Source organism: Lissotriton vulgaris, chromosome 4_1, assembly GCF_964263255.1.
Source record: "Lissotriton vulgaris chromosome 4_1, aLisVul1.2, whole genome shotgun sequence".
Classification (NCBI taxonomy): Eukaryota; Metazoa; Chordata; class Amphibia; order Caudata; family Salamandridae; genus Lissotriton; species Lissotriton vulgaris.
In genome coordinates, this window is record NC_141691.1 from 1484638151 (window position 1) to 1484664139 (window position 25989).

Consider the following 25989-nt stretch of genomic DNA (forward strand, 5'->3'; position numbering starts at 1 on the left):
GCCAACTAAAGAACAGGAAGCGAGGAACGATCTTGAGAAAGATTTGTTGATGTCACATCTCCTGTGTTCACCACCCCCTTATGTACAGAATGCTACAGCACCTCCGCCACCAGTTGTGGCTGTACAACTTCCGAATGTTGTGCCTCCTGTGATTTCTCCACAACCAGCTCCTCTTCCATTGGTTGCCATTCCTTTGGCGCAGCCGGATCACTGACATAATATAGAATGACAAAATATAGACTTACCAAAATATAGTCACCAAAATATAGAATGCCAAAATATCGAATTCCTATCTACAAACAGGTAAGTACAAAAATATCGAATCCAAAATATAGTCTGTAAAAAATATAGTCAGTCAAAATATCGAATTTTTTTAAATGTCTTAAAAGTAATTTAAAATTAATGAAATAATAAATATAATTAACTAAAACATACTTAAAAATACTCAAATAACCTTATAATTAAGATATAATTAATTTAATTTATTAATAAAAAATGTACAATATTTTACCGTAGGATAGCAGGAGGGTAACATTTAATATTACCACTCCAGTGAGTGCAACAGTAGGGAAAGCGTTGGCTAGCATAGGGGTAAAAAATACTATTCCCACTCCAGTGAGTGCAACAGTAGGGAAAGCGTTGGATAGCGTAGGGGTAAAAAATACTATTCCCACTCCAGAGTGCAACAGTAGGGAAAGCGTTGGATAGCGTAGGGGTAAAAATTACTATTCCCACTCCAGAGAGTTCAACAGTAGGGAAAGCGTTGGATAGCGTAGGGGTAAAAAATACTATTCCCACTCCAGTGAGTGCAACAGTAGTGAAAGCGTTGGATAGCGTAAGGGTAAAAATTACTAGTCCCACTCCAGAGAGTGCAACAGTAGGGAAAGCGTTGGATAGCGGGAGGGTAAAAAATACTATTCCCACACCAGTGAGTGCAACAGTAGGGAAAGCGTTGGTTAGCGTAGGGGTAAAAAATACTATTCCCACTCCAGAGAGTGCAACAGTAGGGAAAGCGTTGTATAGCGTAGGGGTAAAAATTACTATTCCCACTCCAGAGAGTGCAGCAGTAGGGAAAGCGTTGGATAGCATAAGGGTAAAAATGACTATTCCCACTCCAGAGAGTGCAACAGTAGGGAAAGCGTTGGATAGCGGGAGGGTAAAAATTACTATTCCAACTCCAGAGCGTGCAACAGTAGGGAAAGCGTTGGATAGCGTAGGGGTAAGAATTACTATTCCCACTCCAGAGAGTGCAACAGTAGGGAAAGCGTTGGATATTGGAAGGGTAAAAATTACTATTTCCACTCCAGAGAGTACAACAGTAGGGAAAGCATTGGATAGCGTAGGGGTAAACATTACTATTCTCACTCCAGAGAGTGCAACAGTAGGGAAAGCGTTGGATAGCATAGGGGTAAAAAATACTATTCCCACTCCAGAGAGTGCAACAGTAGGGAAAGCGTTGGATAGCGGGAGGGTGAAAATTACTATTCCCACTCTAGTGAGTTTAACAGTAGGGGAAGTAATGATTTAATGTATTATTAACAATAAATTAAATATCAATACCAATAAAACATTAATTGAAATTAATAACCGATTTAATATCATGTAATAATTAATTAGAAATACAACTACATATTAGTTATTAAAAATTTATAACTTATTCATAATTATTCAACAACTAATTAATTTTCAATAACAAAAACTAATCAATAATAAAAATTAATACCAATTAAAAATTAACAGTAAATTAATTATCAAAACACAAAAAGTATTTTTAATATGTTATTAATTAAAATTACATTACTTCACACCCTATTCCCCTATAAACCCACATCCCACTACAGAAAAGACATTAATACAATTATCATAATTATCAAATATTTAATTAATACAAAATAATTACCAAATAATACAAATTAATTGCCAATTAATAGAAATTAATTACCAATTAAAAATTGATTAACAATAAATTTAAAATCAATACCAATAAATGAAAAAAATTATTTACTTAATTACAATTAAATTACTTCCCACCCTATTCCCCTATAAACCCACAACCCGCTATAGAAAATAAATTTAGAAAATTAACATAATTAACAATTAATCAATTAATACAAATTAATTGGCAATTAATAAAAATTAATTACCAATTAAAAAATAACAATAAATTCAAAATGAATACCAATAAATAAATAAAAATATTTAATTAATTACAATTAAATTACTTCCCACCCTATTCCCCTATAAACCCACAACCTGCTACAGAATTAAATTACGCAAAAATTAAATAACATAAAATTCATTACTTAAAATACATTAAACATACATTACAAAAAATAATATACACTTTTCACACATATACTAACATACAAAACACTTTAAAAAAATTAATAATATTAAAAAATCGATATATATAATGCCTATATTGTATACTTCGATATTTTGACTTCTATATTTTGAAAATCGATATTACTTACCTTAAATTCGATATTTTTAACCACTATATTGTGTCCATTCGATATTTTGTCCATTCTATATTTTTACTTCGATATTATGTCCATTCTATATTTTGGAATCAATATTATGACTGTTTACCGGCGCAGCCTCCTCAGGGGCCGCCAACTTTGCCTTTGCCTGCTACTTCTACGTCTGTTCCTAATGCTCCTTTTGCTTTGACTCTGGATTCTTCTCCATCTTCCCTTATTCTCTCCTCTTCTCCTTCTGCCAGACAGCGAATGACTGCTGCCGTTTCTGGTTTCTTTTCTCCTTTGTTGGGACAATTGGGTATGTCCCCTGCTACAGAGCGTAGACAGTCACGCAGTCAGTTGCCTGACTCTAGAGAAAAAGAGATATTGGATCGTTTGGCACATAAATGGGTTACAGACCCGGTGCGATATGAGCTAGATTCTATTATGGATGTCTTTCATCAGTGGGAAGCATCGAAGCAGAGATACGTTTTTGAGAAAATTTGTGTTTTCCTTTGCGAGGAATTAGAGGAAGATAATTTGGAACGAAATATGTCTGAGTTGTATCGTGTGCAGTTCGAGTTTGCGAAGGGCACAATTGTGGGTTCCGATGTTGAGAAAGCAGTTGCAACATTGCTGTCGTTTAGGAGTGAGGGTGTTTCCCAGTCATTGTTTGACTCTGAGGTTAAGAAGAAGGCAAGACAATATCCCATGAGAGGAGTCCCCCGGGTTTGGAGGGAAGGGAACGCCAATGTTGTTCCCGCCATTTTCCACATTTTCAGCGTGTGTGGGTACATGTCCAATGGAAGCGGGCTGAAGTTTTGGCTCTTAAGCAGACATTGCCTGATCCCCGTAAGAATCCTGCAGGATATTACAAAGAATTATCACAGACCGCAGGCTCCTGTATCATGAATTTAGCCGATGTAGACATGTTGTTTGGAAATGTTGTTCCACAGCCTTTATGTGGAAAGATTCGTCATACGGATCATGATCAAGAGTTAGGCGACACATGGGTAAATATTGCCGCTGCTGATGCTAGACAAGTTGGTGGTGCTAAACCTGAGCCTTTAGTAGCAGAACTTCCCGGTAGGATTATTACGTATATGAAGACTTTAATGCCCGAATTGCGTGTTAATTGGGATAAGTTGTCTGCATGCAAACAGAAGAAAGATGAGACTGTGTATGACTTCTTCACGAGGTTCGAGGAGACTTTTGTAGATCACAGTGGTCAGGATATGACTACGGAGGTTGGCCAAAGATTGTTTGTTGACAAATTTGTACATAATTTGCTTCCTGAATTATGTTATAAGTTGAAGGATTCTGAGAGTGCTTGGGCTGTTTCCTCGTCAGCACAGATTTTAGCCACGGCCCAGTACTATGAGAATTGGCGTAAAGATGAGTTAGAGAAAGCGGATAAAAAGACTAAAGTACTTCTACAGCAAGCTTATCCACCTCGTAATAATAGTCAGCGCGACTACCAGCAACCTCAGCAATATTCGAGGAACTCGCAAAGAAACGAGTCTTCTCAGCAACGTTTGCTGTATGGTCCCAATCAGTGTGCGTATTGTAGGGAAGAGGGTCATTTCAAGAGTAGTTGTCCGGTTTTGTTACAGCGTACGAATGGTGCTACTGGTGCGAGAGGTCGAGGCGTTCAACAAGTTCCTAGAGGTAGGGGACATGGAAATTTCCCCAAGAACGCTCGTTCCTTCCCGCCTCAGAGTTCCATGAATAGTTTTGACCAGCAGAATAACGCATTTGCTAGGACGGCTCAGTACTATGCTGATGACTACTATGCAGAAGATCAGAATATGGAAGGTGATGATTGCTAGGACAGCCATGGACAAAGAGAGGGAGTTGTTTCAGTTCCAGTAGATTAGAATGGGCCTTATGTTGAGGTGATTACATCAGGTGTGTCAGAGCCTTTTCTGTTGGATACTGGTGCTACAAAGAGTTCTATTATGCACTCAAAACTCCCTGGCGCACCTTTGTCTGGCGAAATGAATGTTTTAGTTGGTTTTTCTGGCGCCCCGGTTAGGAACCCGATTTCTAGTCCTATGTCTCTTTCTGTTGGACCTTGTGAATTTGAAGCACCCCTTATTCTTACAACAGCTTGTGGTGAAAACTTGTTGGGTTTAGATCTGTTGAAAAGATTATATGCGACGTTGTATTGTTCTCCTTCGGGAGTACAACTTACACTGGGTAAGAAAGTGGTTTCTCCAATATATTTGTCGAAGGATAAACTTCCGACAGAATTGTCTTCTCTTCCGGATATTCTTTGGGCTACTGGCTCCAATGATGTGGGTCTCTTGGAAATAGCGCCATATGTTGTAACACTGAAAACCAATGTGAGAATGCAGCGCATTCCTCAATACAAGATCTCTAGTAAAGGTGAAAAGGCGTTGTTAGCGATTATTTATGATTTGATTGAGAAAGGTGTAATTGAAGAGACAAGAGGCAACATCTGTAATAGTCCTGTTCTGCTGGTTTTGAAGCGTACTGATCCTTCCCAGCCACCTGTTTACAGATTTGTCATTGATCTTAGGGAGGTCAATAAGATTGTTGTGCCGCAGTTCCCTGTTGTCCCTGATATCACTGTCCTATTGACTATGATCCCAGCTTCAGCCACATGGTTCTCAGTGATTGACTTGAAGAATGCTTTCTTCAGCATCCCAATTGCCGAGGAGAGCAGGGATATTTTTGGCTTCAATTTGGGAGGCTGAAGCTTCCGCTTCAAGCGCGCTCCTCAGGGCTACTGTGAAAGTCCATCAATATTCAGTCAGGCTTTAAAAACACAGCTTGATATGATTGTTCTACCTGACGGCGCTACCCTCATGCAGTACATCAATGATTTGCTAATAGTTGCAGATACTGAGGATGCTTGTAAAGAAGCCACATTGTTGTTGTTGCGTCATTTGTGTGATTTGCGCCACAAAGTTTCTCTTTCGAAGTTACAATATTGTCGACAAGAAGTAACCTACTTAGGTCACCTCTTATCGAAGGAGGGAAGGAAACTGACCCCAGAAAGAATTCAGGCAATTGCGAAATTGAGTGTCCCGAGGACACAGAGAGAAGTGTGTGCTTTCTTGGGCATTACATCATATTGCAGACAATGGATACCGAATTTTTCCTTATTGGCCAAACCTCTGGTGGCATTAACTTGTAAAGATACACCGAAACCCATTCCGTGGTCTGAAGAGTGTCAGAAAAGTTTTTCCAAATTGCGTGATGCATTGTGTTCGGCTCCTGTGTTGGGTACCCCCGACTACAGTAAGCCTTTTACATTATATGTCCATGAGAAAGAAGGTTGCGCATTGTCAGTTCTGACACAATCTTTTGGGGACAAACAGCGTCCATGCGCGTATTTTTCGGCGACTCTAGATCCGGTAGCTAAGGCGTTGCCAATTTGTTTGAGAGCCACTGCGGCAGCAGCTGTCTCTATTCGACAGTCTGCTGGGTTAGTAATGAATAACATGCTAATTGTAATGGTCCCGCATGCAGTGGACATTTTGTTAAACAGAACAAAGACACAGCACTTAACTAGTGCTCGATTGTCAGGGTATGAGCTGACACTGTTGGCAAGTCATGTGCACATAAAGAGGTGCAATACACTAAACCCAGCCACATTGTTGCCGATTTTAGCTGACACAGATGGTGATAGTGAAGATCAGCATGACTGTTTTCTGAGAACAGAGGAAGAGACGAAAGGGAGGATAGAACTTAGAGACACTCCTCTTCCAGAGTGTGATGGTACTTTGTGGGTTGACGGTTCGTGTTTCAAGTTGCCGAATGGTGATACGACTTCGGCATATGCTGTGACGACTTTGCATACTATTGTTGAAGCTGCACGTATCCCCCACAATTCAGCGCAAGCAGCAGAGTTGATTGCACTTACAAGAGCATGTGTGTTGGCGAAAGGAAAACGAGTGAATGTGTACACGGATAGTCAATACGCATTTGGCGTGGCGATTGTGGAAAGAACGTGGGTTCCTGACTTCGAATGGTGCTAAGATCCAGCATGGTCAGTTGGTGAATGAGCTTCTCGAGTCACTGACCTTGCTGCTACAGGTTGCAATTGTGAAATGCAGTGCGCACAAAAAGGTTACGGATGATGTTGCTCGTGGAAATGCGTTTGCGGATGAAGTTGCGAAAGAAACTGCTAGGAATGTAATGAGTCGAATGTATGTTGCAGGCCCTGCGAGATGGATTGGTGATGTTGGTATGTGCGAAGATACGATTGAGAGTGTGAAGTCTATTCAAGCTGAAGCCACAGAGAAAGAGTTGAATGAATGGAGAGAAAGGAAGGGTAAATTGGATGCGAATGGTTGTTGGATTGAATTGTCAGAGCATCATCGATGGTTGTTACCCGATGCGTATGTGCTTGCAGTGGTGACAATGGCTCATGGAATGGCCCATATCAGCGTGAAAGGGATTTGTAAGTTGTTAGCTCCAGTATGGCAAAATGCTGGAATCCCTAAGTGTGCAGAGAATGTGGTCAAGAATTGTAAGGTGTGCCTAAAATACAACCCTGGTAGGGGAACCCCAACTCCAGCTGGTCATTTTGCACCTCCAACGTATCCGTTTGAGGTTTTGCAGCTAGATTTCATCCACATGGAAAGGTGTAACAATTTGAAATACGTACTCGTTGTTGTTTGTGCCTTTTCAAGATGGGTCGAAGCATACCCCCTGAAGGACAATACTGCTTTGTCCACAGCCAAAGCCCTTGTCAAAGAGTTTTTCCCTAGATTTGGAATGCCTAGAATGGTTTGGAGTGATAATGGGAGTGAATTTGTGGGTCGAGTGATGAAGAGAGTGTGTGAGGGGCTAGGCATTCAGCAAAAATTCCATGCTGCAAAACTGAAACTGGCCAAGATTCAAGCAAGCACAGGTCTTAAATGGCCTGACGCTCTGCCCTTGGCACTCCTATCAATGAGAATGACTGTTCACTCTAGAGTGGGACTTAGTCCCTATGAAGTTGTGTTCGGCCGCCCGGCCAACATATGGGGAGTGCCAAGGCCCACCAGGTTTAGTGAAATAGAACACCCTGTACTGCTTGATTACTTGTATGAATTGATGGCTAAATTGCGTGTTTTACACCAACAGGTCCACGACACACTACCTCAGGCCTCCGAAGCTCCAGGGCATCCTATCGATCCTGGATCCTATGTGCTGGTCAAGAATTGCCAGCGAACAAAGAATGACCAGCCCCGGTGGACCGGCCCTCATCTAGTTCTTCTCTCAACAAGATCTGCTGTTCGAGTAGAAGGAAAGAAGCATTGGGTGCACGGCAATCATTGTAAGAGGGTCCCACTGCCTCTTCCGTACGACCGGTGGGTCCAGGAGGGAATCGCTGACTCTGAAGCTGAGACCGTGCCTCGTTTTCTACCTTTTAGCGATGCACGGATAAAAGGAACAACTTCTGAAAAGGAGAGCGACAACATTTTGCAAGAAGCTGTGCCTCCGTCAATTCGATTCAACACTACAGAGTCTGAACTCTTATTCCAGGACCAGACAGCACCTGGCAGAAACCGTTATAATTTGAGGCCAAGAACTATGACTATGGACAAATAAATAAATATTTTCTTTTTACTTTTTATTGTGAAGCTCTCTCATCCAAGAAACTTGCTCATTTTTGTTTTTCGAACCCCCATCCGGTTCTGCTGCTAGGGTCGCGGTTGCCGAAGTCTTTGGAGTGCAGCTGGAGACGGTTAGGTCGACAGTTCTGGTTGGTCCAAGGGAGTTACCCTGGACTGACAGAAGCACTCTTCAGCGGAAACACCCTACCACCGCGGGCAGCAAATTAGAGAGGATGGAGTTTTCTGAGATGGAGAGACCTGCCAAACGAATGAACTTTAAAGATAAAATGTGTATATTAATGTCAAAGAAGAGATCGTTAATAAGTTGTATCTTTATGTTGCTTGGTGTCATGATGTTTTTAATAGGATATGTTTTATACACTTTTCAAGTTTCATTTGCGCCCACTACACAGTCCATACCTCCTACTGTTTCCTCGCACTCTTTTCACCCCCTGCCTGAACATGAGTCCTCAAGAAGATTAGAGTTTATTAATAACTCTTTCATTCAGCTCTTACACCAACACCAATTAGTAGTAAACACAACTAATTGTTGGGTGTGTGGTCTTATGCCGCATACGACAGGCAAGGGTATCCCGTACCTGGTCTTACCATTTAGCTACAATGGTTCATTATGGGCATTTCAAACACTGTTCATATTCGCCATCGAGCCATATTCCCCACATTCTACGAAGGGTAACTCAAGCAACAAAGCATTGGTAGTAGGAATTGCAAATATGAGCAGAACAATTGACTCATACAGAACGATTCCTAAAGATGAGTTACAAGCTTATGTTAGATGGAATATATATGACGAAATATGGAATTGCTTTGAGTGAGAACCAGCGAGCGAAGAGATCCTCCTCTATTTGGATTGTACCCCATCAGGGTCACCTATGTCTGCAAGGTAATGGCAAAAATCCCAGAGCTCAGTTGGGGAAGAGCATCTGCACGGAAACGTATGTGTTTGCATCTCGGAATTCCCCTTCATTCTTAGCCAAGGGTACTTATTTCATCTGCCATGATAGAGCCTATACATGGTTGCCCCCTGACTTCTCGGGCACATGTTTTGTCTCGTTCCTGTTGCCTCCCACCTACACGGCTGAGGCAGATTACCATAGGACAAGGATAGTTAGAGGTGTCATCAGTAAAGAAGACACTGCTGGTCAAGAATTCGGAGATTTTGCAAAGGGTTTTCTGCCGTTTTGGGGGCCTATGGTGAACAGCAGGAACATAAGGCAATTGACAAGGGTGGTTGAATCCACTGTAGTTGAAACTGCCGGTGCCCTTAGTAATTTGACTGCTGAGCTCCAGTCGGATCGCCTTATGACTCTTCAAAACAGGGTCGCGTTAGATGTCATACTTGCAGACCGTGGTGGGGTATGTAAAGTGATCCAATCGAGTTGCTGTATTTTCATCCCTGATAACACTCCGACAGTATACCAGGACATCTCCAAATTGCATAAGATCTCTGAGTCCATTCACGTGGATGAAGGAGACTGGTCCTTAATGGGGTGGTTCTGGGAACTGATATCTGCCTGGGGATGGAAGATTCTGATAGTCATTGGGATGATCCTAGCCATCCTTTTCCTGTTCTGTCTGTGTGTGCAGTGTGCTCCTACAATATGTGGCCTCTGTGCTACATCATGTGTAAGGAAACCTGTATCAAGAGACGAACTAAGTAATAGCATGATGTTACAGCAACATCCCAATGACTTCAAGAATACAGACCTGGACTCAGATTAGCATGAGTATGGGTTATTGCCTATATAAGGGCAAAAGGAAGGTCTGTGGTACTTGAAAATTCTGGACTCCGCTATTGTGTGGTACCGAAGCTCTGCACTCGTGTCATAAATATCATCGTACCATGACGATTTTGGTACTAGCAGACCGGAAATGGTTTAAATACTATACCTAAGCATTTCCGTCATGATCGAGTGACGAAATCACCCTGAAATCGTAGTTTTCGTCTTGAACCCTCGGGTTCCATTTTGTGAGCGGCATCCATTTTGTGATTGCCCTTACATAGTCGAATGACTAAGGCCGAATTCGATCTGAAAGGACACGTTCACCTTTGCTGACTCCTCTGTGACCTGGGCGAGCTGACTCCACTGCCTCAAGCCAAACCTGTTCGGGCAGTTCCTTGCCCAGTGGCCGAACGAGATTACTATCAAGGTGCAACATGTCATAAACCCTTCATCGCACACGAGCTATGTCTAATCTCACACACACCTGTCCCTGTTTCTTCTTTATGATCTGTTTTACAAGGAGGAGGTGCCCGATTTTATTAGGGGTCTGTCGATATCTGATGAAAGTTCTGGGCCTTGCCGAGTAATTTATCACGAACTGGACAAACTGAAATGTGGGCTTGTCATCATGACTCTGCTTTTTCTTTGTAGTAAAACTGTTTGTATGGTTGACTGTAAAACAAGGAATGTTTGCCTGAAGCTTATTATTTAGTATAAAAAGAGAAGACTGGTTCTGTAAAAACGAGCAGTCTCCTGAGAACATACATGCTGTTGTACTTCTAGGATACCTGTTACTGGTTGCAGCCAATAAATACGATCTTTGACTTCACCTACAAGACTCTGTGTTTCTGTAGTCTGAAACAGGAAGTACTCGAGGTCTTCGGGTGTTCTCCCTGGCACCGCCGGGTCCATAAAAACCCTGTACCTCAGTCTAACACAGGATAACATATGAGGTGGGTCAGTGCACATCCGCCTAAAGAAGCAGGCCCTTCATTCTCTCCCAGCAGAGCATTAGAACCTATTAATGTTCCTCCACAGACAGATGGCAAGAATCATCCTGCACCAGGGCGAAATCAGCAGCTCACCTAATGCAGTGTGGGAGAAAGGAACCATAGTACCCTATGAGGTCCCTAGGAAGAGTATCAACAAATATTCTCCTATCACAAAGGGAATCCTTTAATTGGCGTCCAAGAAGATGGATCACAAGCTCCACCTCCTCTTCCCCAATGCATATAAAAACAGTCTTTTAACACCAAATGAAAAGCTCTGGATGGAGATCTGATTTTCTAGGGACGGTGAGAGGTAGCAGTATAGCCTCCACAACTCTGTATCCTATACAGTTAACTGTTCTTCCTGTAAATACTGCAGGCAAACCAGTGTAGATTGAGTGAAGCTAAACCCACGCCATTTTTAACAACCAACATAGTGTTTTTTTGGTATTGATGTCATGCTTTATATCAAGGCTCATCCTCATCCCCAAAAACCAGGACGGGTTCAACAATTTTCCAGTGAGCACAGAGGATTATTCTCCTGCTGTGGTCTTAGGATGAAAATACCTAGAAACACCTAGGCATCCCAATATTTGTGTTTTTTCTGGTATGATTAAAATGATGCTCAGTGTGTCTTTACGGAGATAATGGTCCGACACCCTATGCATAAAAGTCGTCATGTTTCAGCCCTAGGTCAAAGTGGCCATATGGTCCAAGGTTTTCATCAGGACTTGAAATGGGAAGCTCCAGAATACTATGGGGTCCATTAGGATAGCGGGCGGTGGCACTACCGAAACGATGGCGGGGCGGAAAAACAGCTTTTTCCGCCCGCTAGCAGTGGAAATCACGTCCGCCACATTAGGATATGTAAACACAGGTCATTTCCCGTCCGCCGCGGAGCGCCTCGCTCCGCCATCAAGGTGCGCCCGCCACCGCGGCGGCTGCAGCCAATCGAGACCCTCCGCCGCGGTCGATGACGTCCGCCCCGCTCGACATATTAGGATGGGCCAAACAAGCTGACGCACCGCACCGGAGACACCGCACAGCTCTAGCAGGCGGAAAGTCTACAGCGGAGCACGCACGCCGAGATCCGACATGAACCCCATGGACCCAGCCCTCCACATGCATCCGGTCATGTACCTGCTGCAACACTATCGCCAGATGGGCCGCCGCGGACGCCGCCGCAGGTACGTCACTACACATATACACCACACAACACACATGCCGACACAGGTCCCAAGCACAACACTGGCATCCTGCTGGGGGGCACAACACATCCACATGGGCACACACACATCACCCACCTCAGAACAAGGCACCCCACGGCATCCGGAACACACAACGTCGGCCAACCTGCAGCAACGTCACGGTCACGTCACCGCCGCGGTCAACACATGCGCACAATGCAGAAGGCAGGGCAACAGCAAGGCATGGACACATTCCAAACATCACAGCGACACACCACCCCGACCAACACTGCACACCACCCGAAGTAGTCACAGGCCAGGTGCCAATCCCGTGCACCCCCTTGCACATCAACAAGCACTGTAACAACAAGCACAATACACACACACTGCGACACACAACCAGGGACAAAGGCACAGCAGGATTGCCTGACAACGGACACACAACACCAGTGCACTCCCCACAGCCCACACAATTGAATACAAACATCCACACAGGGCAAGACAAAACATACAACAGGCATAATACTCCTGCCTGACACATGTGTGTCTCACACCATACAGGGGCACACATACATACACTACAAACTAACACCCTTCACACTGCACACCTCTCCACACACATGCCATGTAAGCCATGCCACCAGGACCAAGGGCCAACACAAGACGACCATACACATACACGCCAGGGCACACAGAATGGGAAACACACACCTCATCACATCATAAACATCTACTACACCACAGCACAGCTGCACACCCTGTGCTGCCAGTGTCCCCCAAGGTGACCTGTGAACAGTGTATGCAGCAATAGCAATTCACCCACACGAAAACTGCATGGCCTGCCAAATAACCATCACAGAGTACAACATCAGCAGGGCCACAATGGACTGAAGAACCTGTCCCCCTGTCTAAAAATCATATGGCCACATACAACCTTGCAATGGTGATGTACAAAATAGACCATGGAACTCAGTCAAACAAGAAAATGACTTTAATCAGTAAGGAGACAGAGAAAACACACCATAATGTACTGTATTTATTCACATATTGCACAGATGTAGCTACACAACATAAGTAGACAACAGCAACTCTCAAAATCATGTGCAAATGCCATAGACTATGCACTGGTGAATCACAATCGGGAAGTGCAAAGTCCTTGGCAGGGCAGGGTACAGCACATCAGAGCAACAGGCCCAGAGTCCTTGGCAGGGGAGAGCACATCAGAGCAACAGGCCCAGTCTCCTTGGCAGGGCAGGGTACAGCACATCAGAGCAACAGGCCCAGTGTCCTTGGCAGGGCAGGGTACAGCACATCAGAGCAACAGGCCCAGTGTCCTTGGCAGGGCAGGGTACAGCACATCAGAGCAACAGGCCCAGAGTCCTTGGCAGGGGAGAGCACATCAGAGCAACAGGCCCAGTGTCCTTGGCAGGGCAGGGTACAGCACATCAGAGCAACAGGCCCAGAGTCCTTGGCAGGGGAGAGCACATCAGAGCAACAGGCCCAGTCTCCTTGGCAGGGCAGGGTACAGCACATCAGAGCAACAGGCCCAGTGTCCTTGGCAGGGCAGGGTACAGCACATCAGAGCAACAGGCCCAGTGTCCTTGGCAGGGCAGGGTACAGCACATCAGAGCAACAGGCCCAGAGTCCTTGGCAGGGGAGAGCACATCAGAGCAACAGGCCCAGTGTCCTTGGCAGGGCAGGGTACAGCACATCAGAGCAACAGGCCCAGAGTCCTTGGCAGGGGAGAGCACATCAGAGCAACAGGCCCAGTCTCCTTGGCAGGGCAGGGTACAGCACATCAGAGCAACAGGCCCAGTGTCCTTGGCAGGGCAGGGTACAGCACATCAGAGCAACAGGCCCAGAGTCCTTGGCAGGGGAGAGCACATCAGAGCAACAGGCCCAGTGTCCTTGGCAGGGCAGGGTACAGCACATCAGAGCAACAGGCCCAGAGTCCTTGGCAGGGGAGAGCACATCAGAGCAACAGGCCCAGTCTCCTTGGCAGGGCAGGGTACAGCACATCAGAGCAACAGGCCCAGTGTCCTTGGCAGGGCAGGGTACAGCACATCAGAGCAACAGGCCCAGAGTCCTTGGCAGGGGAGAGCACATCAGAGCAACAGGCCCAGTGTCCTTGGCAGGGCAGGGTACAGCACATCAGAGCAACAGGCCCAGAGTCCTTGGCAGGGGAGAGCACATCAGAGCAACAGGCCCAGTCTCCTTGGCAGGGCAGGGTACAGCACATCAGAGCAACAGGCCCAGTGTCCTTGGCAGGGCAGGGTACAGCACATCAGAGCAACAGGCCCAGTGTCCTTGGCAGGGCAGGGTACAGCACATCAGAGCAACAGGCCCAGAGTCCTTGGCAGGGGAGAGCACATCAGAGCAACAGGCCCAGTGTCCTTGGCAGGGCAGGGTACAGCACATCAGAGCAACAGGCCCAGAGTCCTTGGCAGGGGAGAGCACATCAGAGCAACAGGCCCAGTCTCCTTGGCAGGGCAGGGTACAGCACATCAGAGCAACAGGCCCAGTGTCCTTGGCAGGGCAGGGTACAGCACATCAGAGCAACAGGCCCAGAGTCCTTGGCAGGGGAGAGCACATCAGAGCAACAGGCCCAGTGTCCTTGGCAGGGCAGGGTACAGCACATCAGAGCAACAGGCCCAGAGTCCTTGGCAGGGGAGAGCACATCAGAGCAACAGGCCCAGTCTCCTTGGCAGGGCAGGGTACAGCACATCAGAGCAACAGGCCCAGTGTCCTTGGCAGGGCAGGGTACAGCACATCAGAGCAACAGGCCCAGAGTCCTTGGCAGGGGAGAGCACATCAGAGCAACAGGCCCAGTGTCCTTGGCAGGGCAGGGTACAGCACATCAGAGCAACAGGCCCAGAGTCCTTGGCAGGGGAGAGCACATCAGAGCAACAGGCCCAGTCTCCTTGGCAGGGCAGGGTACAGCACATCAGAGCAACAGGCCCAGTGTCCTTGGCAGGGCAGGGTACAGCACATCAGAGCAACAGGCCCAGTGTCCTTGGCAGGGCAGGGTACAGCACATCAGAGCAACAGGCCCAGAGTCCTTGGCAGGGGAGAGCACATCAGAGCAACAGGCCCAGTGTCCTTGGCAGGGCAGGGTACAGCACATCAGAGCAACAGGCCCAGAGTCCTTGGCAGGGGAGAGCACATCAGAGCAACAGGCCCAGTCTCCTTGGCAGGGCAGGGTACAGCACATCAGAGCAACAGGCCCAGTGTCCTTGGCAGGGCAGGGTACAGCACATCAGAGCAACAGGCCCAGAGTCCTTGGCAGGGGAGAGCACATCAGAGCAACAGGCCCAGTGTCCTTGGCAGGGCAGGGTACAGCACATCAGAGCAACAGGCCCAGAGTCCTTGGCAGGGGAGAGCACATCAGAGCAACAGGCCCAGTCTCCTTGGCAGGGCAGGGTACAGCACATCAGAGCAACAGGCCCAGTGTCCTTGGCAGGGCAGGGTACAGCACATCAGAGCAACAGGCCCAGAGTCCTTGGCAGGGGAGAGCACATCAGAGCAACAGGCCCAGTGTCCTTGGCAGGGCAGGGTACAGCACATCAGAGCAACAGGCCCAGAGTCCTTGGCAGGGGAGAGCACATCAGAGCAACAGGCCCAGTGTCCTGGGCAGGGCAGGGTACAGCACATCAGAGCAACAGGCCCAGTGTCCTTGGCAGGGCAGGGTACAGCACATCAGAGCAACAGGCCCAGTGTCCTGGGCAGGGGAGAGCACATCAGAGCAACAGGCCCAGTGTCCTGGGCAGGGCAGGGTACAGCACATCAGAGCAACAGGCCCAGTGTCCTTGGCAGGGCAGGGTACAGCACATCAGAGCAACAGGCCCAGTGTCCTGGGCAGGGCAGGGTACAGCACATCAGAGCAACAGGCCCAGTGTCCTTGGCAGGGGAGAGCACATCAGAGCAACAGGCCCAGAGTCCTTGGCAGGGGAGAGCACATCAGAGCAACAGGCCCTGGAACACACCCACATCGCTAACAATGGTGTACTGTAGCACACCTATGTGTGGCACAGGCGTCTGAGGGTGTTGACAACTCACTCCTGGCTGTCATGTGGAGTGGAACCTGGCTGTGTGTCAGGGACTGCAGGTCGACTTGACTGGTGTGACAGAGGGACATGTGGTGTGGCTATAACAGAGGGCCTGCAAGGTGGAGGGCTGTGCGGACCAGGTGGCACCGTGGCACGTGGAGGTGGAGTCATGCACGCCCTTGACACAGTGTGGGTGGGAGAGGTTGGAGGGGTGCCCTTCCACTTCTTAGGAATATGAATTTGCTTCCCTGTCATGGGGTTGATGGGAAGTGGCGTTGACACCACCTGCACACCCCCCAACTGTTCCACTTCAGGGGCAGACACTGCCACTCCCTCTGGAGAAGTGCTTGATCCTGCAGTACGCTTGTGCTGGCTACGCCTCCGGGCCACTTTAGCCTCTCTGGAAGGTGTACCCCCCACAGTGACCACCTTCCCACTTACCCCAGGGATGGCAATTACACTGCCCTCCTGCCCCTTCTTGCCAGGGATGGCCACTACCCTGCCCTCCTGTCCCTTCTTGCCAGGGATGGCCACTACACTGCCCTCCTGTCCCTTCTTGCCAGGGATGGCCACTACACTGCCCTTCTTTGCCACAATGACTGGGCTGGTCACAGCAGGGCTTCCCTCCACCTGCCTCGATGTACTTTGTTCTGGGGTTGATGTGGTAGGTGGGTGTGTCCCTGTGTTCACCCCAGGTGTAGTCATGACATCCCACACATCCTCTGTGGGCATAGCAGAGTCAATATCTGGTGATGGCTCAGCAGCATGTGAGCCTGATGTCTGACACAATGTTGTTCTGGCCTTGCTCTTCTGTGACTCCACCTGGTCTGTGCATATTGGGGGGTCCCTGCCCTTCTTTGGGGATGGAGTCTGTGGACGGGATTGTTTGCTTTGGGTCTGAGCTGTGCTCCTAGTGTTGTAACGTTTACTTGATGTATGTCCCAAGTGCTCACTGTCATCTGATGTGGCCACTGACTGGGTGGACGTCACAGGCACCTGAGTTGCAAAGGGGGCATGTTGGAGGGCTGACGTCACTGTACCTGACAATGACAGGAGTGTACGATGTAGGCCACCCACGTCAGAGTGTATGCCCTCCATGAATGCCAGAACCTGCCCTATTTTGTAATCGTGGGCACTGAAGGCATTCAGCAGGGCGGTCTGGCCCACGCAAAGTTGCCGCAGGAGCTCTACGCACTCTGCACTGAGGGCAGCAGGGGGGACAGGTGCAGGTGCTGCGGTGCCATGTGTGAATGTCACACGTCCCCTCTTAGTGACACGGATACGGCCAGCCCCAGAGGAAGTGGATGGGAGGGTGGGCAGTGGCCGTTGGTAGTCAGATGCAGCAGCAGAGTCCCCATCCCCTGTGGCTGCTAACAGGGACTCATCCCCCCTGCCATCAGATGAAGTGGTACTCTGTGTCTCAGCCACAGATTCCTCATGCATACTCCTGTCACCCTCAGTAGCGCTGGTGTGGTCAGTGTCACTTTGCTCCGTCTCACCCTGCTCTGCTGCCGCTGTCGTGCTGGTCTCCCCACCACTTTCAGGATCATGTTCCGCCGTGGTGTCTTCCGAATCTGCATTAGTGACAGAAACATGGTTGTATAAGTGTCATAGTCTGGTCACACGATATCAGAGCAATGCAGCACATGAGAGGCCTAGAGCTACATGGTAACCATCACACCCTCAAATCATTGTGCTGCTACACACCAGTTACACCACAACTGAGCCTGTCATGCGGACAAACAGGCAGGAGTGGACCAATGTCGATGACACACAGCACTACACCCTGCCCATGGATGGTGTTCCCCTAGCCCACATGGACCTGCCCCACGGACATGATGTAGCCACAACTAACATCACCACTTCCAGAGCCTAAAGGGATCCAGAGGGGAATACACACACCTGTTTTGTCTACACATGCCACATTGTCAAATAGGCCATTACAATCACCATGTGCCAATGTGGGTTCACATTGTTGTCAGATGTGTGGGCCACTACCATGCAGGTGCATGCAAAGTACACTGACATGGTGTAACACTCATTAAGTGGACACAGCTGTACAGCATAATAGGGACTACACCCACCATCACAAAGAAGAGTGACCATGTGGACAACAAAATATATGTCAAGGACTGAAAACTGCAGCCAGGAGATGCAGAGTAAGGCCATGGTGGGCCAATGCCTCATACAGACACACATCACAGTTGCCACTCACATCACATATCACAGCATGGCAGCACACGCACATCACATGTGTCACCGCAGACACAGGCACTCTACACATGCATCCACTCCCAGACAAACTCTCCCTCCCCGGATACTCACCATCGCTGTCTTGCTGCTGAAGCCCCTTCAGACGTGCATCCAGGTCTGGATAGGTCACTGCCAGTATGCGTGCCATCAGCGGAGTCATGGTGCGGCGTGCCACACGCCCTGTGCGTGGTACCATCCCCAACTTCATCTCTGCCACTTGCTTAGCCAGCCGGCTGATGTCGTCCCACCTCTTGTGACAGTGTGTGTGTCGTCTGTTTGATACCCCCAGGGCTCGCACCTTTGCTGCTATGGCCCTCCAGACAGCCTTACGTTGGTGTACTTTGAGCTGCAGGTATGAGAGTAAAGAAGGACTAATGAACATTTACACATTGTCATATGTCAGCATCTATCAGTACAGCAGCCAGACACTGAATCAGGACGCACAGTGACCCCCCTCCCTCCAGAACTGGGGGTACCCTCACAAGGCCACTCTGCATGGCATAAACATTAGTGAATGCATGCACACATTGAGCTTCGTAGTCTCCATGATTATCACACTGAAGAATGATGATTCAACACAAATGCATCGACAGCACTGTATAAATCATAAATTGTACAGGGCATTGATGTGGCATATCCACTAATCAGTGTGCAGCAACTGTAGCATGTAAGTTGGCTGATGGACAAACTTTGGAAGGGCAGCCACTGAACCTACTCTGTGGGGCACACTGACTATGACTACAGGGGCACCCTGAAATTACATCACAAGCGGACACTGTCCAACCAGCTACAAGGCAAACAACCGTTGGTCATGTCTGCCCCAAAAAGTAGCACATCCCACTCACACATACAAGTATTGGCCTAGGACAGAGTCATAATGCAAAACACACACTCCCACCACCTGCAAACATCTTGTCTGTCAGTGTTTGTCAGCACCACACATCCAAAATAACATACAGCTGCATCATGAATACACGTCTGACACCACCCTGCCCTACAGCTCCCTACATGGTGACTTACCACGACATTGGGGCCACCAAACAGCCGTGGGTACTGTGCCAGCACCTCGTTCACAAGGACATCCAGCTCCTCACTCGTGAATGGACTGGCACGGATCTTATCTGTTCTTGACATCCCTGTGGATATGGCAGACCTGTGGCAGAAGTGAGTTGTGAGGTGTCCCAGGCAGCAGGCTCTGTGAGCAGCAGGAGAGGGTCCCAGGCAGCAGCAGGAGAGGGTCCCAGGCAGCAGCAGGAGAGGGTCCCAGGCAGCAGCAGGAGAGGGTCTCAGGCAGCAGCAGGAGAGGGTCCCAGGCAGCAGCAGGAGAGGGTCTCAGGCAGCAGCAGGAGAGGGTCCCAGGCAGCAGCAGGAGAGGGTCCCAGGCAGCAGCAGGAGAGGGTCCCAGGCAGCAGGCTCTGTGAGCAGTGGGAATGTGTGGCTCACTCCCACAGATTTATAGGCCCATGGGGTCGTTAGGAAGCTGATAAGGTGCTACAATTGGTTGTCTGGGTCAGCCTTATTCATAAGCATCCAATGACCGGCTCCGCGGCGGCGGCGCGCCGCTTCCGCATTATTCAAATCTGCATCATGCCACATTGAACACCCATGCCATTGGCTGTATGCAATGCACCATGGCGGTGACGCACCGCGGGTGTCCGGGGTGCGCTACCGCGATGGTGCATCATTCAAAAGCATCCAATGACCGGCTCCGCGGCGGCGGCGCGCCGCTTCCGCATTATTCAAATCTGCATCATGCCACATTGAACGCCCATGCCATTGGCTGTATGCAATGCACCATGGCGGTGACGCACCGCGGGTGTCCGGGGTGCGCTACCGCGATGGTGCATCATTCAAAAGCATCCAATGACCGGCTCCGCGGCGGCGGCGCGCCGCTTCCGCATTATTCAAATCTGCATCATGCCACATTGAACACCCATGCCATTGGCTGTATGCAATGCACCATGGCGGTGACGCTCCGCCGGGGACCGGCGGTAGGTACCGCGACTGATGCGGCGGAGCCTAGCCAGCGGCATGGACACCAGTCCATGTGCCAATGGCTACCTTGGCTGGGTAGATGGTGGTGCTGGGGTCACACCGCCAGGGACTGGCGCTAGGTTCTGGCATTTTCGTACACATTGCTGTGTATGTCAATCATGGACAATGTATAAGTGCCATGCAGCTACATGGTGTAGGGCACATCATTGTACACACGATGCCACAGAGCCATTGCATCCACAGGAGGACGCACGTTCAGTCTGAGCCACTTTAGCATGTGTTTGTGCCATTTTAGTAAGGCTTTTGATGGGTGCTGATAATTGACAGACGTCAGGTGCTCTACATAGATGTAGTGAGGTTTAATGTGTTGTTGGTCAGTGCAGACCTTGACCAGGCTGGTGGCACTGCATTGTATCGTACCTGACTTGTGCATAGGGTGACCAACCGTCCGTAAATTTCACGGACAGTCCGCAATTTTGGCTGTCTGTCCGTTGTCCGTGAAGGATTCTTTAACGGACGCCATTTGTCCGTAATTTTAACCGGGCACAGCTTTCCCCCACCTCCCTTCTTGACTCCGATGCTGCATGAAAGCTCAGACCCCCAGCAGCACTGTAGAGGCACAGCGGGATGGCAACCCTCACACCTCCAGCCCTTGATGAGCTGTTAAGAGGTGCTTGAAGGTGACAGAGGGAGGGGCGCAGGTTCAGGAGCAGGGGGCATCCATTCACATGCAAACAGCCCTGAATGCGTCTTGTATCTGCTATTTAGAGGGGGGCTCGCACATTCCATTTCTACCCAGGGCCCCAAACATCCGAGACTCGGCCAGTTTACACCCCTGATTACACCGAGGCAGCACCTGCTTCTCTTCACCGAGCTTACTTACTGCCACTAATTTGTAAGCAAACCTCGGTTCTTCAAACATGCATAACGTAATACAATGAAGAAATGGCACAATCGCACCCACACTGATTAACAAAGTATGGAGGACAATCAGTTCTCTTAGAGTATCTCCTGTGAGTACTGTATATCCCAGTGGGGGATGGCATTTTGGAGCTTGTGCAGGAGGGGGCAAGGAGCCCAAGATGATACTAGAATACTGCATGCCCACCCCTGTGCCCACCCTGGTGGATCACGTTCCCTCTCCTGTGATGACTCCTGCTCCTGTCCCCCATGTTGTGGCTCCAGTCCACCCCCTCCTGTGATGGCTCTTGTCCCCCCCTGTGGTGGATCCTGTCTCTGCCCTGGGTGGCTTCTGTACCAGTCCTGGAACGGCCCCTGCAGCGAGGGTGAAGTTCTTGATGGGCCTCTTCTCAAAAGGGCTCAGCTCAAAATTAATATTGAAAGGTGGGCGAGTAAGTAAGTGAAGGGATGTGTGAATGGCTGGATGAATTAGTGAAAGGGTGAATGGATGAATGAAAGATTGACTAAATGGATAATGAGAGAGGATAGATGGATGGATGATGAGGGGAAGGATGGATGGATGGATGATGAGGGGGTGGGTGAAAGGATGTATGGATGGATGATGAGAGAATGGATGGATGATGAGTGGGTGGGTGAAAGGATGGATGAGTGGGTGGGTGGATGATGGGGGGTAGGTGGATGAGTGAAATGATGGATGTATTGATGTATTGATAAGTGCAAGGGTGAATGAATGGACATATGAGTGAAAGGGTGGGTGTAAGGATGGATGAGTGAGTGAAAGGGAAGGTAGATGGACAAAAGGATGAATAGATGTGTGAAGGAGTGAAATGATAGATGGATGAGTGATAGGGGCAATGGATGGATTCATGAGTGGATGAGTAGATGGATGGATGGATGGGTAGTTGGATGGATGGATGGAAGGCTAAGTGAAAGGGTCGATGGAGAGAGAAAGGGAGGATGGATGGATGACTAAAAGAGTGGATGGGTGGAAGGATTAGTAAGTGAAAGGATGGCTGGATTGGTGAAAGGGTAAATGGCTGAATAGGTGAGTGAATGGATGGATGGGATGAAGAGTGGATGGATAAGTGTACAGATGGATAGGGTGAAAGGGTGGATGGATGGATAATGGAGGATGAGTGAAAGGATGGATGAGGGGATGGATGAGTGAAATGATAGATGGAAGGATACATGATGGGTAGGTTTGCAAATGGTTGAATATGTTTGGAAATGGCTGGGCTTACTTATATACTATTGCGCGACCTCTGATGTGTCTGTAAAACGTACCTATTGTCCTGAAGTTTAGTCCTGAATTTTGACCTCCTATCCTGAATTTGTGTCCTGAATTTTGACCCTTTGTCCTGAATTTTTACACTCACCGTCCTGAATTTGGACCAATGCCAGTTGGTCACCCTACTTGTGCATTCAGAACTGATCATGCACACAACCAGAAGTGTCCCTGCTATTGTGATCATTGTGTTGATGAATGCCTTCACAATGTACATGATGCATTGAGGTCTGGCAGGTACGGCAGATGGGTATGACAGACATGTTAAGTCACATTAGATTTGTGGCTCTTGTAGCTCCATGTCTGCGCATGTCACTCGTTTAATCATTGTATCCACATTATTGTCACTTGGGTATTGTCACTGGAGAGGCCTGCCCTCTGTGTGTAGCTATTGGGCAGCCATGTAACCAGATGTGCCATGCAGCTTTCTGGCCATTGTTTTTTACCCATTACATCAATGATGTTTTGTGCTATGGCCATCTCATGATGCTTGTCATTGACCTATTGTTTTTAATCCTGAACTAGGAGGAGGCCAGATCTCCTACGTCAGGTGATTGTGCTTGAGGACATGGAGAATGAGGCAATCATCAGGAAATTCCGGTTGGACAGACCGACATTGAAGATCTTGTGTGATCTATTGGAGCCCCACCTGCAGCCTCGCCGTCACTATCCTACGGCATTCACACCCGCCCACAAGGTAATGGCAGCACTACACTTCTTTGCGACTGGTTCCTTCCAGGAGACCGTGGCTAACGCTGGGGGAATGTCGCAGCCCATGTTCAGCATGGTGCTGAGGGATGTACTCGAGGCCATGATGATCTATCGGAATCGCTACATCCATTTCCCCCGGGGACGTGAATTGGCTGCCGTTAAGGGGGACTTCTATCCACTTGGGCACATCCCACATGTAGTCGGTGCGATAGATTGCACCCATGTGGCTCTGGTGGCACCGCAGGCGACGGAGCACATTTTTCGAAACCGGAAACACTACCACTCCATGAATGTGCAGGTGGTGTGCCTTGCAGACATGACAATTTCACATGTGTGTGCTAAGTATCCCGGTTCCGCACATGACTCTTTCATCATGAGGAACAGCATGGTGCCACGGATGATGGAGAATCTGCATCCCGAACGTGCCTGGATTGTGGGTGAGTTACACAACTGCTATCGCGTGCTGTGTGTCACTGCCTTTACTGTGGCCGTACAACATTGCAATGTGTATTTTTTTTCCACAGGGGACTCAGCTTATCCCAGTAGGCCATGGCTGTTGAGCCCACTCCGTAATCCCCAGACACCTGCAGAGATCCGCTACAATGAGGCCCATGGCAGGACACGACGGGTAATTGAACGTACTTTTGGGCTGCTGAAGGCAAGGTTCCGGTGCCTTGACAGGACTGGAGGCGCACTTGCATACTCGCCTGGGAAGGTGTGCAAGATCGTTGTGGCATGCTGTATGCTACACAACCTGGCCATCCACAAGGGGGTCCCCCTGCTCCTGGATGACGGTGAGGAACCAAGGCCACAACCTGCTCAGGGACCTGAATCCAGTGATGAGGAGAGTGGAGAGGAGGAAGGAGTTGACCAACGGCAGCAGCTAATCCAACGCTACTTCACTTGAAGGTGTGTGACGAGTTACAACGTCTACATAGTGTAGTGTCTTAGCTTATCTTATGAATGGTTATGCGCAGATGTTCCCAATAGCCACATGTTCTGTCACCTATGTATGGGATTGTTGGAATGGACGTTACGTCCGGAGATGTATTATGGACGGCATTACAGCATTTCAGATAGACACTGTGTAGGGTACCTGTGATAATTAGGATATTTGTGGATCAGTGATCTGTGTGTGTTGCCACGATGAGACCAGTGACTGTAGTTCTGTTGTGTCTCCCTAGGTTCTCCAGCGTGTTCCTGCCCTGCATACTGTACATCATGTTTACATATCATGGACATAATCATCATTGTAAATTATGCACTAAAGAATTCACTACACAAAATCTGGATTGTAAGGTATTTTATTTACGGGGTGGACATGTGAATTGTGCGTGAATATTTACAGGAAGGTGGGGAATGAGCAGTGAGTTGACAGTCATGGTCGCTGAGATGCAAGAGTAGACACCACATGAATGTGGTGACCCAGTCCAACAGACAGGTGCCATTGCCAAGGCAATGTGGGGAAAGATAGTCCAAAAGAGTCAATGCAGTTGGGGAGAGGGTTGTCTTCAAGGCTGGCTCCGTGACTGGCGTGTGGCAGGTGCTTGGCTTCCAGAGACTCCCAGGCTCTTCTTTGGACGCCCCCTAGATCTTTTTGGCGGTGGGGGGCCTGCTGAATGGCCAGCGGCGTCAGAGGACTCGCCCCTCTCTGTTGGCGCAGGGGAGGTTGGTGGACTGGCATCCTGCTGCACAACAGGAGGGGATGTCGGTGATGGTTGGGACACAGGCCTGTCCCTCTGCAACGCCACTTGCTGGCCCATGAGGTCCACCATCTGTCCCATGTGGTTATTGATGGACCTCATCAGCAGGATGAGCTCCCTGAAAAATTCCTCCGACCGGCCACTTTGTCCCTGGACCTCTTGATAGGCATCCACAACTCTGGTGAAGTGGTCCAGGGATGGTGTCCACTCCGCCTGAGGTCTGGTGTTGGCCCTGGCCCTCCCACCTGCTCTGCTGCCACGAACCTCTTCCCTCGCCACTGGTGCGCCACGCACTGGCTCCCTGCCCTCCACAGTTGTTTGTGTGGGCTGGTCATCCCTAGGGACAGGGAGGGTGCGGGAGGTGGTACTGGTGGTCGTGGTGGTGTTGGTGGCAGTGGCTGGGGTGGTGGTTGCGGTGGAGGCAGAGGCTGTGACAGCAGGGGTCTGCTGCGTTGACGTTGCAGCAGAGGTGGTGGTGGGGAGGATGGGGGCCTGGGACCTCTGGGTGTGTGGAACACCGGATGTGCCGGGCTGGAGCTCATCGTCCATACTGTCCTGGGAGTCTGCATCTGTGAGTCCATGTGCCGGAGGTGGAGACTGGCTCTGCGGGTCGTTGGTGTTGTCCCCAGCAGCGAGTTCTTCATCACCTGTGGAGTAGATGGGGAGTGGTCAGTGTTTGTGTCATCTGTGTATCATCAGCTGTCTGTACACTAGTGCATTGTGCTGTCATCAGTTGTACAAATCATGGCAACATCGTGTTACATTACATAGTGGATAGTTAGATCATGGTGTCCTGAAGGTTGATTGTCTATGCATTATGTACAATAGTAAATCGATTAATACACACACACTTCATGAAGATAAACGGTAGTTACATACCTGTAAGGTGAGCGTGCAGGGTATAATGGCTGACACTTTCTCCTGGGTGGGGCAGGCCTCCATGCTGCTGGGCTGTGGGACAAGGGGCATGCTGGGAGTAGTGGTACAGGCCTCCCTCGCACCCACAAACACCCTCCAAGTGCAGATGGCTACCAACCTGTAAGTTTGTTTGTTAAACAGTGCAATGGCTGACACTTTCTCCTGGGTGGGGCAGGCCTCCATGCTGCTGGGCTGTGGGAC

At 48.8% G+C, this 25989-nt stretch overlaps 1 protein-coding gene across 1 annotated transcript in view; it reads right to left on the reverse strand.

The window, feature by feature from the left end:
* The window catches only part of LOC147724146 (uncharacterized), a 37309-nt gene extending 17907 nt beyond the window's left edge, over positions 1-19402 (reverse strand). The window contains exons 1-2 of the mRNA XM_086917995.1: positions 18328-19402; positions 16524-17576 (exon numbers count right to left, since the gene is read on the reverse strand). Of these exons, the coding sequence (XP_086774121.1) occupies positions 16524-17576; positions 18328-18637 (1363 nt within the window). The 5' untranslated portion in view covers positions 18638-19402. The remainder of the gene's footprint in view (positions 1-16523; positions 17577-18327) is intronic.
* Between the last annotated feature and the right edge of the window lie 6587 nt (positions 19403-25989).